A 17,016-nucleotide genomic window follows, 5' to 3' on the forward strand; every position below is an offset into this window, starting at 1 on the left:
TCATTCCCTACAATGCTTTTGCCCCAACTAGATACTGCAGAAAGAACATCTAAACATGCATCATAAACAATTGCCACTGTTTCCACAGGTATCAGAGGTGTAGATACTGAAAAATAGAGCCACTGGTTGTCATCTGCATGACTTATGCACATTTTTGCTATAGTGTGTATCACTGTGCATAGTTGCATGCCCTCTGCCATCATAAAGGTGGAAATGATTGCTCATTTAATGTAACCATTCATCTAGAACAGAAATAAAAATCTATAAATGGAAAAAAAAACAACGCACATTTTGTTTGAAGGATTTTAAATTATTGTTTGGCTCAAATAAAACAAAAACAAAGACTTTCAAGTCGCAATAGTAAAGAATATTTTATTAAAATGGAAGCTTGTCAAACCTTATGTATCAAAACTAAGGCTATAGCTAATCATAACACAAAGTTAACTTCAAACGCTTCTTACAAGACAATATAATTTAGAAATCTTATACAAAGCTATTTTACAAGTGAGTACTCAAACATTCTGAAATGTAGTTTTACTTCTTCTAATATGCTGTGTCAATTACTTGAGTGACAATAATTAATTGTAAAAAGTACCGAAGTACCAGCATATAAAGCCTGTGTTATTTCGATCAGTGAGTAAAGTAATCTTCTACATGACTCTACAGAAACAAAGTAGAAAATATTGGAATGGCAGATGTCACTAATTCATCCCTTTTGCCACGAATTCATGTCTTCTTTTCTGATGTTAAACGTCTCCAGTCATAATAGCAATGAACTCTTCTTGATTGACTATAGAAAAAAAAAGAAAGAAAAATATTAGACAAACAAAACAGCAAATATCCATAAAACAAAAGAGAAAATAATGTATCTGTTTTATGCTTTTCTCTGAAGGTTTCCAACTTAGTATTTGTTGGGTCTGACAGATTGCTAACCACGCTTTATACATGATTTTTTTTTCCATTTAGAACAGAGTTTTCACTTTTTTTTTCTTTTTTGCATGTAAAAGGCTAAAGTCAGAATGCAATCTTAATTATGTGTGATACTTAAGCCAGAATCTAGCTTGTATATAACAAGCTACTATTTCTGATGCTGAAAGTAAAAATATTCTAAAAAGAAAACAAAAATATTAGAAAAGTATTTAAAAAGATGGCTAAGCAAAAACATGCCACTTTATGACTTTAACATATATTAAAATGTTAAACACGGTAAATAAAATGTATTAAACACATGCTTCTCAAGTAACAATGCAGCAGTTCCAGTTATGATCAAATTCTGTTTTATTCAAGTCATCATTCAGACCTTCGTGTTCCTCCTCCCCCAAAAAAACAAAAAAAACACACACCCACACCATCATTTTCCTCTCTGCCAAACCTGTAACACTTGCCAAAATACAAAATGAATTTTAAGATAATTTACTAATGATTCAATAAATTAGCTAGAATTAAAAAGGACTTTTGACAAGCTCTTCCCCCATCTGAACTTTCTTCACTTTACAGTTATAATTAACTGAAATTTTACACAAATGTACTCGAAGAAATTAAGTCATAATAATAAATTAATTAGCAGTCATTAATTATTTTGCTGCACTTATACCTGAGCTATTGACCTTACTCATATGTTAAAACAGAGCCACTGTAGAAGAGTTAGCCAATGAACATGTTCACTCTGCAACTAATTACTGCGCTGGGGAATGATTAGAGTAACTCAGTGAAACGAAGAGACCAGACACGTATGACAGATTTTCCCCGACAATTATCTACCCCAGCCAGCGTACCCAAGTTATTCCTAAACAAAGTATTGCAAAGCATGAGTTACATTTAAAGCCGGAAGAAAGCAAAGCAAATTAACTATGTTAAAAATATATTAATAAATAAATAAATAAATAAATCTGCCCTCTTGCAACACATTTTAAAAAATAAGAGACAAGTTATTTTAATCTAGTTGAGGACCATACATCCTGAAATGTTAGTCAGTCACCGGATTCTACTACACATAAGAACAACGTCGTCTGTGTGATGTTAAAAAGCATCTCTACGACTTTACCTCATTGATATCTTCAAATATAACCATATATTTCTATACTTGATAAATTTATCATGTGTTGAGTTCAGATGATCACAACATTTCTGCAAGTTCTCTCTTACGTACTGGTATGTACTTTCCACCTTAATTATGTGTCAATGCATTTTTGTTCTTAGAATGTAGTGGCTAGCAATGATTTGATACTAATCATCGTCATTTTAATGGTTTATATTACAAAATAGATACTGAGAAGGTGTGAAAGAGCTGAGAAACAGTTCTAGCTATTTAAAAGGGGAATATATTTGGAGCAGATGCTGAAATAATTAAGAATATGGATAAGAGGAGAGGGTGGATGATTACGAAACATATACAGGATATTTATGTGTATGAATATTTATCGATTCATTCCTAGAAAGTGAAGGTTGAAGGGCAGAATGAGGAACAAAGAACAGATTTAAGAAAATAGAACAGATGAGTTTGGGTCTGTTTTGGCTCTACTATAATGCTTTACATTCAGCAATAGTTCTGATTCTTGGTCAGTTACACTGAAAATCACAAAAATATGGGTTTGGAATTATCAATTAAAGCTTTTCTGCATATAAAACAAGTGCCATATGATTTAGTTATACTGGTCAACAGGCAACATATTCCTTTCCCTTGTTAAGCCTCTGAAATTGCTTTAAGTTACAAAAATGAAAAGAGAGTAGACATTGAAGCCAATAAGTTGCTTTAAAAAATACTTACAGGTTATCTTATTTAAGATAATTTCCAGTTTCACTGTTTACTTGATGAAGAGAGCAATAGTCTCAATGTGCATGACCTTTCCCAACAGCAGTTATCTGAAGAACATATCTGGAGTCCAAAGAAGCTTTTCAGTAAGCCACATTAAGCAGGAATTTTGAGATGAAACTTAATCAGGTTAGTTGTAAGAACAGAAATTAGATGGAACCACACACACATCTGGCTGATGACCACAGAAATCTAGCTACTCCCTAAAACTTAACAATTGGAAAAGTATGATTCAAACATCTGGCAAAGCTACTAAGATTTTAAAGATGAAAATGAAGCAGGCTATGGTCAACTTCACTGATCAGGAAAAATTATTAGTATAAAATTGCAGTTAGTAATGTGAAGCCGTTGGTTGTTCTCCAAGTAGTCAAGATGTCAGAAGAGGGACGAGTAGTTAGCTTGGGCTCAGACTACGCCCCGACACTTTACACTTATTCTCTTCTACTGTTGCTTCTGAAGACTCTTCCCTAGTCTTTGGTGAACCTTATGCAAGGCTCTGAATTAAATGGCTTGCTACATACAAAGTAAATTATGTATCTTTGTCAGCATTTAACAAGGAGTAAGCTCTGAATTTCCTCTAATTCACTTAGACAATCAATTTCTACGAATACACTAAATCTATTAAAAGATAACAAATGCATAATTCTGTGTTGAGAAATTAATTACTCTTACGAATTTTAAATACCTTTTGAGTTACTGAACACTAAAATCACAGCCCAATCCCTTGCTCAAAGCAGGCTAGCTAAATCAGGTTGTTCAGGCTCTGAAACATCTCCAAGGTTCCAATGCTTACCTGCCTTCATGGTCTGAAAAAGTTACAGCATCCAGAAAGATTTTAGAGGTCTGTCTTTCTCCAGGACCTACGGCATACCCCCAATAGCCCAAATGCTCACTGCAGCATGATGCAAATGCCTTCCTTCGTAGGCAAGCCTGCAGGCACATCAGCTTGTCGGTCCAATATGAAGCCCTAAATGCATGTCAGATTATTCTATTTCTATGGTACTGTTCCAGGACATTACCGACCAGAGGGCAAACATTAGACACAGAAAAAGATGCAAAAGCTGGGACTACGTATTACATTATTTTTACCTCTTCAGCCATAGGCCTGCAAGTAGGACACTAAGCACTGAACTTTAAGAAAAAATCCAAAATACAAGACCCTTGTGTTTTGTTGCACAAGAGAAATAGAAGTAGTGGACTAGATTTTTATTCTAACTATTAGATTTGAAAATATTTTCCCACAGTAATTAAACAGACTTGCTGTTCAGGGCACACAATGCTCAGCTCCCTGCATGGGTGTTCACCTCCATTTCCTGCAGCTGATGATGTACCAGCATCAAGGGCTGCACAGAACAAACACACCCCTGGTATTATCAAGTAGATTGAATGACCAATATTCATGTCTTGACTGAATTTTCACCTCGTACAGGCAAATTATTTGCTATATTTTTTGGAATCAATTGTTTCTGCTGTGGGATTACAGAAACACAGTGTTTATGAGAATGGCTGAACAGCTCTGCAGAAAAGGAAAAGAACGCATTTCCACAACGTACTGAGGATTTTTTTTTCTTTTTTTTTTTTTCCCCCAGTACACTGACAAAACGATGGATGAATAAGTTGGAGAGTCTTTCATGTGTTGCCCGGTTATGTGATGGACTACTGAAAAATACAGAAAGAAAAGGTCAAAAAGGCAGAGGGGAGTAACACTTTCTCCCCAGAAGTACTATGCTGAGACTGACTTCTGTTTAACAAGACACAAAACAAAAGTAATTTAAAAAAAAAAATACATATGCTTACGGTATTCATACTAACCCACCTCCTTCTGACACAACTTCTACCCAGGTGCTTGTGATACAATTTCTGAAGACTATTCCAGAAATATTCCGTAGCCAGTTTCAATACTGCACACATCCCAAAACTGGAAGCCAAAGGAAGTTATAAGAACCACAGATGCAAACATCCCTACCGAAATATTCTCTGGTTCAAAACATCTTTGTTCAATAATGTTGCTAAGTGGAAATACAATATTATAATGATAAACAATTTTTCCAACATCCAAACAAACTGCAAAGAGAAATGTGGTAACAATTCCCAGTAACCCAGGTAATCCTCCTCAGACTCAGGATCTGTTCACAAGTTAGTCACAATGAAATGAGAAGCAATCACAGCCTTCCCTAGCCTCAGATTTCATTCATTTCTACTGCATACATCATCATAAAGTAAGCATTATTACAGTTAATATGAAGAAAATGTTGTCTTGGAGAGGTAAGAAAGCATATTAATTCAGTAGAGCTTTTTTTTTTTCCCCACCTCTCCATAATTTTCTCCCAGAATCTAAGACCCAACACTGGATTATGTTTCCTATAGATGCATCTACACAGGACAAAAACAGCACAAACTGACAGCACGGAGTTTCTAAAAACAGCCATGCTCCAAAACAGGAGTCACTCCTAAGACCAGCAGTATGAAAATAAGATGATTTACCCTTTTAAGACAGATGTAAATATGTCGAGAATACTTCAGCAGCTAGTTTGTCAGAGTGTACCAGCACAGCTCAGTAGTTTCACTACAAAGACTAAGGTTCAAGCAGCCTGGATATCACATAACAGACCTTATTTCACTGTGAACAAAACAATCTTTCAAATGTAACAAGAGCATTTAACCACAAGTGGTATTATTCCTGTATTTAAGGCATCAATTAAAAATGTTACCAACTAATACTTTCAGATTTGTTTTCCTTGGCAGGAAAAGAAGGAGAACTAGATGACAGTGAAATTTTGTTACATGACCCAGATGTTTGAAACTGAACAGAACAGTGACTCACGGGATTATTTACTTTTTCAGAATGAATCTTCAAAGCTAGAAGCAGCACCAGTTTTCTTTAAAGGACAGAAAACACAGAACATTATGGATAAACAGTACCACATAAAAGCATTATGCTGCCGGTCTTTCATATTCAATCTTGTGCTAGACTACTCTAAGAAAGAAATGTACTGGGTCTGGCTGGAATGTTAACTTTCCCGGCAGCAGCCCATTCAGTGCCGTACTCTGTACTTGTAGCTGGAACAGCAGTGTTATCACACCAGTGTTGTGTCTACTGCATAACACTGCTGTTCCAGCTACAAGTACAGAGTACGGCACTGAATGGGCTGCTGCCGGGAAAGTTAACATTCCAGCCAGACCCAGTACAAGAAAATTAGTAGATAAATAAGGAAAATGATGACAGGGAAGGGTCCTGTCATCAAAAAGGGTATCAACCGCATTTTGGAACTAGTCAGTGAGCTCTCCTGCTTGTGGCGTGCCCGACAATAAATTGCTGCTTCACTGAGATCCTCACCTGAGCCTAAGTTATTGGCTACGGAGTGTTTCTCACAATTATGCCCTTCCTAAAAGGAGCTAGAGGTCTTTATTAGCTTGTAGTCAAAGACCATCAGTGATCCTGATTCAGGTGTCTCCACTGGTAACTCCAGGAGAGCAACAAAGAACAAAATGTGCATGTGGACTGATGTTTTCTACTTGCTCTCACCTCTACAGCTACTCCTTCGCATAAAACTAATATGAGTCTTTAGAGAAATACAAAAAAAAAGGTAATACAGGCAATGCAATGCTGTTATAACTATTCCTTTTAAAAAATAAAACAAGCTCAAAATAAAGCATATAACAAATAGCTAGTCTGGGTAGATGGCTTGCTATGCAGTTACTGAAACAGATACCAATGCAAGCAATGTGTGGGAGGACACACCTGGCAATGTGGAGGAACACCAGCATTACACAGTGTGGATTTATTAGGGAACCAGGGCCTCAGAAAACAGAGAGATACCAGAAGACAGTATTTCCAAAAGGAAAGAAAAGTTTTCTCAATTATGCAGTGACTCTTGTAGTAACAGTGTCAACAATAACACTCTAATGGCAATTAAAACAGAGAGCTTTTGCTATCTTTGCCTTCAGGCTCCCCCTTTTCACCACTGCACTGACACAAAGTTTGCATTTCCACAGCACCTATCTTGTCTGAATGTCCTGTTTTTCCTCTTGAAAGAAAACCATCTGACTGTTTCAGTACTTGAGTAACTGCAAACAAGCACAGGCCAGCAGCTGACAAACTCGTAGTTGTTGTTCCACACTGGAGCATACATCTACCACAAGCAGAACAGAGAAAAGTGTCTGTCAGGGCTGACAGCAATGCGTTGTTTTTCCCCCACTGTTGGAGTTTTGAATCCAACAGATGTTGTTGCTGACAAATAGAAATGTTACTGCTTCTGAAAAAGGTGATGAACTGCTACTGAAATCGCAGATGAGAATGGCCAAAAAGAAAAAAGAAAAGAAAGAAACAAAAACCTCAGAAGCAGGTTTCTGTGATTCTTGGACATGCAGCGTCTGTGTTGACTGTCTGAAGTGAGTGGCTCCTGAAATCCATGTGTTAAGGTTTCTGGTGTAAATGTAAAGGTTAACTTAAGGGGAAGGAGGCGGGGGAAGACACCACCGTTAAGCTGAAGTGCTTACGAAGATTTAATGAGCATAGCATCAAGTTAGATTTGTTATTTCATTCTTTATCCAGCTAATAAGCCTCCTCTGCAGCCCACTCTGTATAGACCTTGTTGATTGCCCTGAGCAATTTTTCACACCGAGTTCTTCAGCACCTCTGAGCCCAGAAGCACATTAGAGACTCATCCCAGCTGATGCTGCTTGGACCCAGGGTTAAGTCCATCATGATTTATTAGTCAGGTACAGATTATTACACTAACAGGCTGAAATCACAACAGTGACACATTACCACTTAAGAAATACTGGACTAGAGGATCAAAAGAAGTCCTCTTAGCACTTTGTACTACATTAATGACTACATTAATGAATCAGTAAGAGGGTTACTGATTCTTACTCTCACTGATTCATACAGAAATAAGAATGTAATGTAGTACAAGGACTCTTCCATGTATGAATTCAGTTACTTCTGCTTTCAGCTAAACTTTAACAAATCTTTTAATAAGCATTGGTTGATTAAGAGTTGTGATGAATTTGAAGGTGAGAAATCAATTTGGTTTTTAGACTCCACCATGCATTTCCAGGGCTAGTAGGTATCAAAAACTATTTCTCTTATATGTAAGCAAAATCAAGGCTGAGCTGAGGGTTTTTTTTTTAAAAAAAAGAAAAAGATGACAATGTTAAAATTTCAGGCATTTTCAGGTTAATACAACATTTTAAAAGGGGAGAAGATTAAGAATGAACTATATGGGATTTTAACTCTTCATACTTACTTTCTCCATCTCCATCTTTATCAAATTCTTCGATCATAGCCCGTAGTTCTTCATCGGACATATTTTCACCCAGTTCTCTAGCAACCCGACGCAGGTTTCTCAGACTTATTTTACCAGAGTCATCATCATCGAACAATTTGAATGCCTTGAGTATTTCTTCATGTGGATCTCTGTCCAGTATCCAGTCTGTCACTGTAGGAAGGATAATGAAATTAGACTAAAAGATTCAGCATGACAAACACACATTCTTCCTATCACCTCAGCCTATTTCAGATTTTATCTATTCTTCCATTTTTAATCTGTTCCAATTCAATATGCATAAATTGCTTGCCAGCTATCTGACCTTTGTCAACGCTTCTCACAAGCTGAGTTTCTCTTTGGCATACACCAGTTACAGGGGAAAGCTACATGGTAGTTTAGACACACTCGTGCTTTCAATAGACTTTCCTATATAAATTGAAAATATACATGTGCCTACTCTGTTCCAAGCTTGCACTTCAGAAAAAAAAAAAAAAAACATCAGCTCTGACAGACACAGATATTTTAATTTGTTGATTTTAAATGTTATGATCTGGACACAGTTTTGACTTGGGGAGAACACTGCAACAGCAATAAGTAATGAATAACATTCATATGGAACTTCTCTTTTATATACAAAAGTGCCCCCCAAAAAAGAAAAAAGCAATCCCAACAACAAAACCAGAGCCCAAGGGTCATGAAAAGGACACAACTACGAGCTGCAGGATGTTCATTTTAAAAGAATTCACCAGTCTTGGTTATTCCTTTTACCAAATCCATTTGTTAGCTTCTGCAACAGAGAAAACAGGCAAACTAGCTTGTTTTACAAAAAATATTTTGCTTGTAATTATTTCAGACATTTCTGAAATACCTTCACATCTTCGTACCTGCTAGTCTTGTACTACAGGACTTACATGACTACAGGACTTTAATGACTTTTACAAAGTCATTAAAGATACACCATCCTAATTTGTGCAAAGAGAAGCATTTAGCATCTGCTACTGTTTGCAGATGGATTGCCTCCTCTGGCTCAGTGAATTTGAAATGAAGCTATTAGATTCAAGCTTAGATAAGCTCACTGTAGTAATGAGGTTTTTGTATTTTCATATCTCTATATTTATACATTTAGGTATTTATTTATATAATGTATACTAAAATGCATATAAAAATCTCTGAGATTTTTATTTAAGTATTTTTATCTAAAACTACATTGCATAACAGCACTACATCGTTTGATAAATTCTACTTTTTCTGGCAGAAAGGCAACTGCAACACTAGCTGAAGAACAATAAAGCACTATGTCTCTAAATATCATAGGTCAAATGTCTGTACAGGACAAGACAAAATACAATTGTATCTTTATACATTTCAGATGGTCAGTTCCAACATTTAAAACACAGATTATAATTATGCAAAACTGATGGCTCAACATTTTTTTAAAAACTATATTCAGCCAGCTCTTCAGAATAATCGTTTCTATAACCTATTTTCTCTAACCCCCTGATCTTTCTGCCACAACTGGTATCAAGTTCAACTCTGTGACAAGGACGTATCATGTTATAACTCCATTCAAATCAGATTCAAGTTTTTGGATTGGTGCAATTGCCTTCCTGGTCCATGTTGTGCTTTCTACATGACTTTTCCTAGCTTCTCACAGCACTTTTGATCGCCTACCTTGTATTGGTCCTGGCTGTGACAGAACCGAACATTAGGATCTAGTATTAAATCATTTTTTTTTATTTTTATTTTTTAATAAGGACTGATCAATTTTATTCCCCCACAGACTTCAATTTTCTTCTGACTCAGAATTTGCTCTAACTTGGAATATGACTAAGGAAAAAATATTATCTTTCATTAACAACACATTTTCTCCAATCCTAACCTATAAAATCTCTAAGGGTTGCCACATTTATAACAGTAATTGTTCCACCATTACCAAGCAGATAGTTATTTGTATCCAAAAACAGTACTATGGTGGTGGTTTTTTTTCAGAAACCTTATGTAATTTAATACCCTGAACACATGGAGTGGAATCATGAAATAGAGATATAAAGCTGTAACATATATATGAAGGGATCCCAGTTTATATTTTTGGTAAATATGAATTGTATACAAAAGTACAATTTATGTCTAACAATCTAAAAATCCTCAAGGAAACGTAATCCCTCATTTTTTTAATTCTGCAGATCACTCCATATACAAAGTATGTAAAACTATGCAAAACACACACTCTTCAGATGAAAGAAGCTGCCTAATGAAATTCACTGTTTTTATCAGCAGCTGAAAATCCTTGATGTACAATACTTAGCATCTGCTTCAACTTCTCTTATCTCTGTTTTATATGAAATCTGTATTCAGTTCACAGTTTGTCTCTGCGTACACTCCTTCCAATGAAAACCAGTGCCAACTACTTTTTCCAAGCAGGAAGGAGAGTCCTACAAAAATCAATAAACACAAAAACATCTACCTCTCAAGTTAGGGGCTACTCCTTTGTAGAAGTTTTATGCAGATAAGGAATATGTGTAGCCTGTTTCCTTTTACACTGCTGTAGCATGTATTCATCTCCATTTATCAGCTGACTATTCAATATACAAAAAGTTACTTTCCTTCACTGTTCATGTTTCTGAATAAAAATATGAAATTCAGTCTCCCTCCTCTATTTCCCAGTAGAACCAGTTACTGAAAATGCACACAAAGTACTTTGCCCAAACTCCAGTCACTACTGTAGGCTAAGTTTCTCTGAAGGTAGTCTTCTACAGGTATAAAATCAAATACATACCAACTTCATTAAAATCTTCAAAAGTGATCTTGCCTGTTGCTTCTCGATCATAATCTTTAAGTATTTTCAGTACATCAGCTTTTTTCACATCAAAACCCAAGGCTCTCATTGCCACCTTTTGGAAGAAAATGGAAGTGCAACCAAATATGAATATTAAACTACAGATTTTAAAAGTTTATTGTTTTTAACAAGCACCTTACTGCCCAGGACTGATTTTGTGTATCAGTGGGTTAGCAACAATAATAAATAAAATAAAAACAAAAACTGCTTTGTATAAACATATCACCTAAAATTAACATGAGCACATAAAACATCAGGTTATAAGTGGAAAAATCAGTGTATAAAATGCTTTTTAGGAAAGCAGACTTCTTTCCTGATTTTCAAAACAAGTTTCAAGTACTGTCCCCTTTTCCAAGATTAAATTGAAAAGCATTCTTTAAATTACTGAACATGTCTAAGTTTACAAGTCGTCTTACAAGAGACTCAATTTACCACTTTTCCACTGATACCAGTGTAACTACAACCACATAAACCAGTAACACTTATTTTTCCATTAGGTTAGGGATACATGCTTAGTTTCCACATTTCAACAGACATGGCAATCCTCAGCACACACTGCCTTGACTGCATTCAAACGTATGAACATACACAGAACCAGAAATAGAAAGCCACAATCCTGTTCAATATAGCCTTTCAAACCCTATGCTACATGCTGACATTGTAGAGAAGGAGATATTTCTTTACTCCATACCTTTCTGTTCTTCAACAGCACTAAATTCAGGGGCACCATATTTAATTAGACACCTAATAAATGTATTTCCAGTCAGACAGCTGGGAATGCCAAGCACACTAACAGGACAAACTGTACCAACAGTCCCTAGTGGTACCCTATTAGCAGCTTTCAGCAGAGACAAAATACCCAAACTCTGGAATAAAGTTAATATAGAAAATATTTTAACTGCTTTCTTGAGATAAAGCAAGACTGTGGAACCAGCTGCTTGGATTAGGCATTTCTTCCCCAAAAAATCTTACTGTACCTATCACAGGAACACTAGCCTCCCCAAGCCACTAAAATTAGAATAGCAATTAATAAAAGGCTTAAAGAGCCTTTAATAAACTAATGCAATGCTTCCTGAGACAGGAGGACTCGCTAGGAACAAGGACTGCCATCCCAACCTCCATCTGCAGACAGCTAGTAACAAGAGAGGCCTTCACTGGAAGAAAAACTACAGAGTCCCTCTCATAAGCACAGCAAAAAGCACACCTCATTCCTACAGACTATAGGCTCCCTGCTGAAAAATGCACAGTGGGTAAGCTCTAGTTTCTGGTCAGCAGCTTAATAAACCTGACTTACATCTTCTAGCTCAGTTTTTAAAACCTGTGGATTTTCACAACACCAAGCATTACATTATATAGTGCCTCTAAAAGGCACTACAAGACAGCTTTTCAGGAGCTGTTTTCCCACTTACTCGCCTGCCCAAGCTGCACCTGGGGAGCATTCAGATCTCTGTTACACAGAATGCTAGAGCAATTCCGTGACTGCACTGTGTACAATGAGAGGAAAAAAGCTCAATCGTACATCCATGCAAACATCAATGCAATATTTGCAATTTCTTTTTTGAATATCTCCACTCCTTCAGCCTGGCAGGAGATGAAACACATGGAGCACTGTTAAAGATGCAGCTGCCATCATAAAAACTCACTTAGAAGAAGATATATATTGCCTGTCCTAAAATTAATTAAATGAAAAAAAATACCTTCAATTCGTGGTAATTTATTGCTCTATCTTTGTCTGTATCAAACAACTCAAAGGCATCTTTAATTTCTTGTTTCTGTTCCTCAGTTAGTTCTCTTCTTTTCTTCTTCTTCATTTTGTCCACTGAAAGCTCATTCCTATACAAGAAGAGAGAAATTCAGTGTAACTGATTACTGATACCACTATAGATAATGTTTTCCACCAATAAGAAACTCACCATAATGGCACAGATCACTACCATCCCCATTCGACATCTCTCCAGCTTGTCTCCTCCCAATATAAAATAACACCCAAAACAGACAATCCCTTTGTGCAGGTTGAATAGCACTGCTACTCCCCCACCCAAAACAAAATCAGCAGAGGTGAATTGATAAATAGCAAACAATCAAGAAGTGTAAGGAAAACTACCTGTTGAAAACAATGCTTGACTTTACAAACTAGGTTAGCAGCTGAGATGACACAACTCCTGAAAACACCTTATTTCTAAACTACCTGAAAGAGTTTTGAGGCACAGATGCAGCTACAGCTTTAACTTCATGTCCAGCTGCTACAGTGGGTGTTGTGTGCCACAGATCTTTGGCTTTTTTTTGGCCAGAAACATTCCAAAGATACTTGGCACTTAGGAATTTTTTTTTTTTTTTTGAATCCTTTATTATCATAGATACACTAATCTGAAAACTTTTTTGATCTGCTTCTGTTGCATATAAAAGTCCCCCAAATCAGCAAATACTACTCCAAGACAAATCTTTTTTTTCTTTGCTGGCCTAGAAATAAGACTAAATATTCAGGTAACAGAGACAGAAAAAAAAAAAGTCACGGGGAGAACACGGAAAAAAATGAAGATGACACAGGTAAAGGCTACTCAGATCAAGTAGCAGTGTATAATTTTTGCTCTAACGGTGCTTTATTCAGATCAGAGACTGAATGCTTAATCCAGACAGATTGCTTGGAAGATGTCTGCCTCAGAGCAAGAAGTCTAAAAGCAGTTGTGCACTCAATCGAGGTAACAGGTGATACCAGCCAGAACTCTCAGAAGGCTGAAAGCTCGCTCTTGGAAGCATCAGGTATGCACCAAGCTCAGCAGCAGATCACCCTGTCAAAAAACTCGACTAACTGCAGTGGTAATTCCCTCCACTCCGCAATCACGAGGCCACACTTGAAGTACTGCATCCAGCTGGGGGTGCCCCAGTACAGCAGAGGCTTTATCCATTTTCTGTACTCTAAGGCAGACCGTGATCAACGCCTTGGTGGCCGTAGCACCTGATACAGGAGAAGCTGAAGGAGCCGAGTTTGTTCTGACCCAAATGATGGGGGCAGAAGGATCAGGTGGGGAAGGGCCACAGACATGCCATCTGTGTTGTCCTTGCGGTGGTTTTATGCAGCTGGGCAGCTGAGCTCCAACACAACCACTACCGCTCTCTCAGTCCCCCCTCCTGAAAGCAAGAGGGGGAGAAAATATGATGCAAAGGGCTCAAGGGTTGAGATAAGAATGGGGAGATCACTCAACAATTATCATCATGGGCAAAACAGACTCAGGGCGGGTCCCCCACGGGTGGGCAGCAGCTCCCCCCAGACCCCCTGCTCCTGCGGGGGCTCCTCTCCACGGGCTGCAGCTCCGGCCCGGGGCCTGCTCCTGCGGGGGCTCTCCATGGGCCGCAGCCTCCTCCAGGCCACATCCACCTGCTCCACCGGGGGCTCCTCCACCCATGGGGAGGCTGCAGCGTGGAGATCTGCTCCATGTGGGACCCATGGGCTGCAGGGGGACAGCCTGCTCCACCAGGGGCCTCTCCCTGCACAGGCCACTGCCCTCCTGCTGCACCCACCTGGGGGCTGCAGGGCTGGCTCTCACTTCTCACTCTCCCAGCTGCTGCTAACCAGCACTTTTTGTTTCCTTTCCTAAATCTACTCTCACAAAGGCACAAAAAACATCAGTTACTGGCTCAGCTCTGGCCAGTGCTGGTTTCCTTTGGAGGTGGCTGAAACTGGCCCTTATCTAACATGGGGCAGCTGCTGGGCTCTTCTCATAGAGGCCACCCCCCGCTGCCAAAACCTTGCCAAATAAACCCACTACAGTCCTTCACTGTCTAGAGGATTAGATGGAGAAGACAGAGGCAGGCTCCCCTCAGAGGTGCACATCCAAAGGACAAGAGAAAACTACAAACTGCAACAGGTGAGCTGCAAGTGGATCTACAGGAAAACTCTCATAGTTACGTACAGGAAGAGCCACAATGACAGGCTGAACAACCTCCACTGCTAGAAACATTCAAAACCCAGCCAGAAAAAACCTCAGCAACCTCCTGCAGCTTCAAGATGGATCTACTCTGAGCAGAAAGCTGGATTAGATGGCACCCAGAGGTCCTTTCCCACCTGGTTATTGTGTAATTCTACATGTTTTCAGGAAGAAACCTATGATATATTCATCTGCAGCAGAGAAAAAATGCATGTTGTGCCACATCATGTAAGGTGCTTGAAGATAACTGGTGTGTTGTCCTGGTTTCAGTTAGGACTGAGTTAATTTTCTTCCTAGTAGCTGGTAGGGTGCTATGTTTTGGCTTAGGATGAGAAGAGTGATGATAACATGCTGATGTTTTAATTGTTGCAGAGCAGTGCTTACACCAAGCCAAGCTCTGTCCTGCCAACAGGCAGGCTGGGGTGCAGCAAGAGCTGGGAGGGGACAGACCCAGGACAGCTGACCCAAACTGGCCAAAGGGATATCCCATACCATATGGGGTCATGGTATGGAATATATAGGGGTGGCAGGCTGGGGTGGGGTCCAGACTGCTCGGCGTTAGGCTGGGCATCAGTCAGCGGGTGGTGAGCAATTGCATTGTGCATCACTTGTTTTGTACACATTATTATAAATAGTACTATTGTCATCATTATTATTATTTTCCTGTCTTAAAAAACTGTCCTTATCTCAACTCACAGGCTTCGCTTTCCCATTTCTCTCCCCCATCCCAGAGAGGGAGGAGTGAACAGCTGTGTGGTGTTTAGCTGCCGGCCGGGTTAAACCACGACGTGTGTAAATGGCACATTGCTTTTCAGGCATATTTGTTTCCCAAATCCTGCAGCTAGCCGCTTTTACTTCCCCTTTATTGAAAAAGAAGAAGGCTACCTAACTTCAATCAAATCTCAGCGATTCACTGCGCAGCTGGGGTTCAGCTTTCAAGCACAGCTGGGGCTGTACCACAGAAATCCCCTAAGTGGACAAGGCTGTGTTCTGCACAGGGTGAACCTGGCGCATCCCCAGAGCCCCCAGGACAGCACAGACGGGCTCTGGATTACCGCAGCTTTGCGCAGCCCCAGTGGCCCTTGGCTGGCTGCAGAGGGCGAGCAGGCAGCTTTGTAAGCCTGAAAGCGGATTATCGCTCAACTCCTGTGCCAGAAGGACCCTCCTGCCTGCCTGCCTGCCTGCTGGGGTGTGTACGCACCGCACAAAGGGCGCTGCTCCAGGCGGCCCCGCACCGCCCCATCCCCTCCATTTTGCTGCCACCCCCCCCCCCCCCCACTCCCGCTGCCCCAGCCTCCAGGCGCCCTGGAGACGAGTGCCAGCGGGCACCCTGGAGACAACCCGCAGCCTCACCACGGAGGCGAGCGAGGCTCCAGCGCCCCGTTTATCCCCTCGGGTGATAAACAACGAGGATCCACCGCCCGCCCGCAGCCCCCCGCCGCCCGGCCGCGACCGTCCCCCCTCCTCTCGCCCGCCGCCCCCCGCCCTGCCGCCCCCACCTCACGGACAAGCTCATGTTGCCGCCGCCGCCGCCGCGCCGCGCCGCCTGATTGGCTGCCGGCCGCCGCTCGGCCCGCCCCCCTCGGCTCGCCGATGGGCCGCCGGGCTGTCACTCAGCGCGGAAGGGGCGGGGCCGGCGTGCGGAGGGGGCGGTGTGGTGGCCATGGGGGAGGGCCGCCATTTTGTGCGCCTGCGCCTGGTGTCTGTGTGTGTGTGTTTGTGTGCGCAGCCTGCGGGGGGCGGTGCGGGTTCCGGCTTTACGGCTTGCTAGGATTGAGATTGTCCTCCTAAAAATATATTAATCCGTATATACCAAGTCTGTTTTGACACTGGTTCCAAGCACAGTCCAGGCTATACAGCCTGACAGCAGCGTAACCCTAACTGACTGCAGAGGTATCCCACAGCGCAACCCACAGCACCGCCAGGTTATAACCTTATCACGCAGCTCCGGTCCCACTAATCCCGAGCACTGCAAACCAGTCAGTGATGCTACGTGACATACTCCGTGGCTGGAGGAAATACTCAAGTCACTGATGACAAAAAAACACTGAGAATCAGAAGTGTCACCTCAGCACGCCATCAGCTGCTTCACCGTGTGTCCCCACCGCCTTGTCATTTGGGGTGCCCATCACTGGACAGGGCTCTTACCCACTGCTAACGATGCAGTAC

General features: G+C 40.3%; 1 protein-coding gene across 2 annotated transcripts; it reads right to left on the bottom strand.

The window, feature by feature from the left end:
* Positions 1–331: 331 nt before the first annotated feature.
* On the bottom strand, positions 332–16,404 carry CETN3 (centrin 3). 2 transcript variants are annotated; one of them, XM_082783381.1, is made up of 5 exons: positions 16,347–16,404; positions 12,619–12,754; positions 10,862–10,976; positions 8,065–8,256; positions 332–790 (listed from the first exon to the last, which is right to left on the bottom strand). In XM_082783381.1, the coding sequence occupies exons 1-5, from the start codon at positions 16,361–16,363 to the stop codon at positions 747–749; spliced, it is 504 nt and encodes a 167-aa protein (XP_082639507.1). In that variant the 5' UTR covers positions 16,364–16,404; the 3' UTR covers positions 332–746. The 2 variants fall into 2 exon arrangements, with proteins under 2 accessions (XP_082639507.1, XP_082639508.1); XM_082783382.1 differs by having other exon boundaries at positions 16,356–16,388.
* Positions 16,405–17,016: the final 612 nt, after the last annotated feature.

This window comes from Aythya marila (assembly GCF_965140915.1).
Source record: "Aythya marila genome assembly, chromosome: Z".
NCBI classification, from domain to species: Eukaryota; Metazoa; Chordata; class Aves; order Anseriformes; family Anatidae; genus Aythya; species Aythya marila.

Bases quoted from the DNA above. Each gene is read 5' to 3' on its own strand.
- CETN3 (XM_082783381.1), bottom strand. The intron at 10,977-12,618 runs GTATTTTTTTTC...TTCTTCCAAAAG, and splicing joins TAAATTACCACGAATTGAAG to GTGGCAATGAGAGCCTTGGG. The intron at 791-8,064 runs GTAAGTATGAAG...TTTTTTCTATAG, and splicing joins TAAAGATGGAGATGGAGAAA to TCAATCAAGAAGAGTTCATT.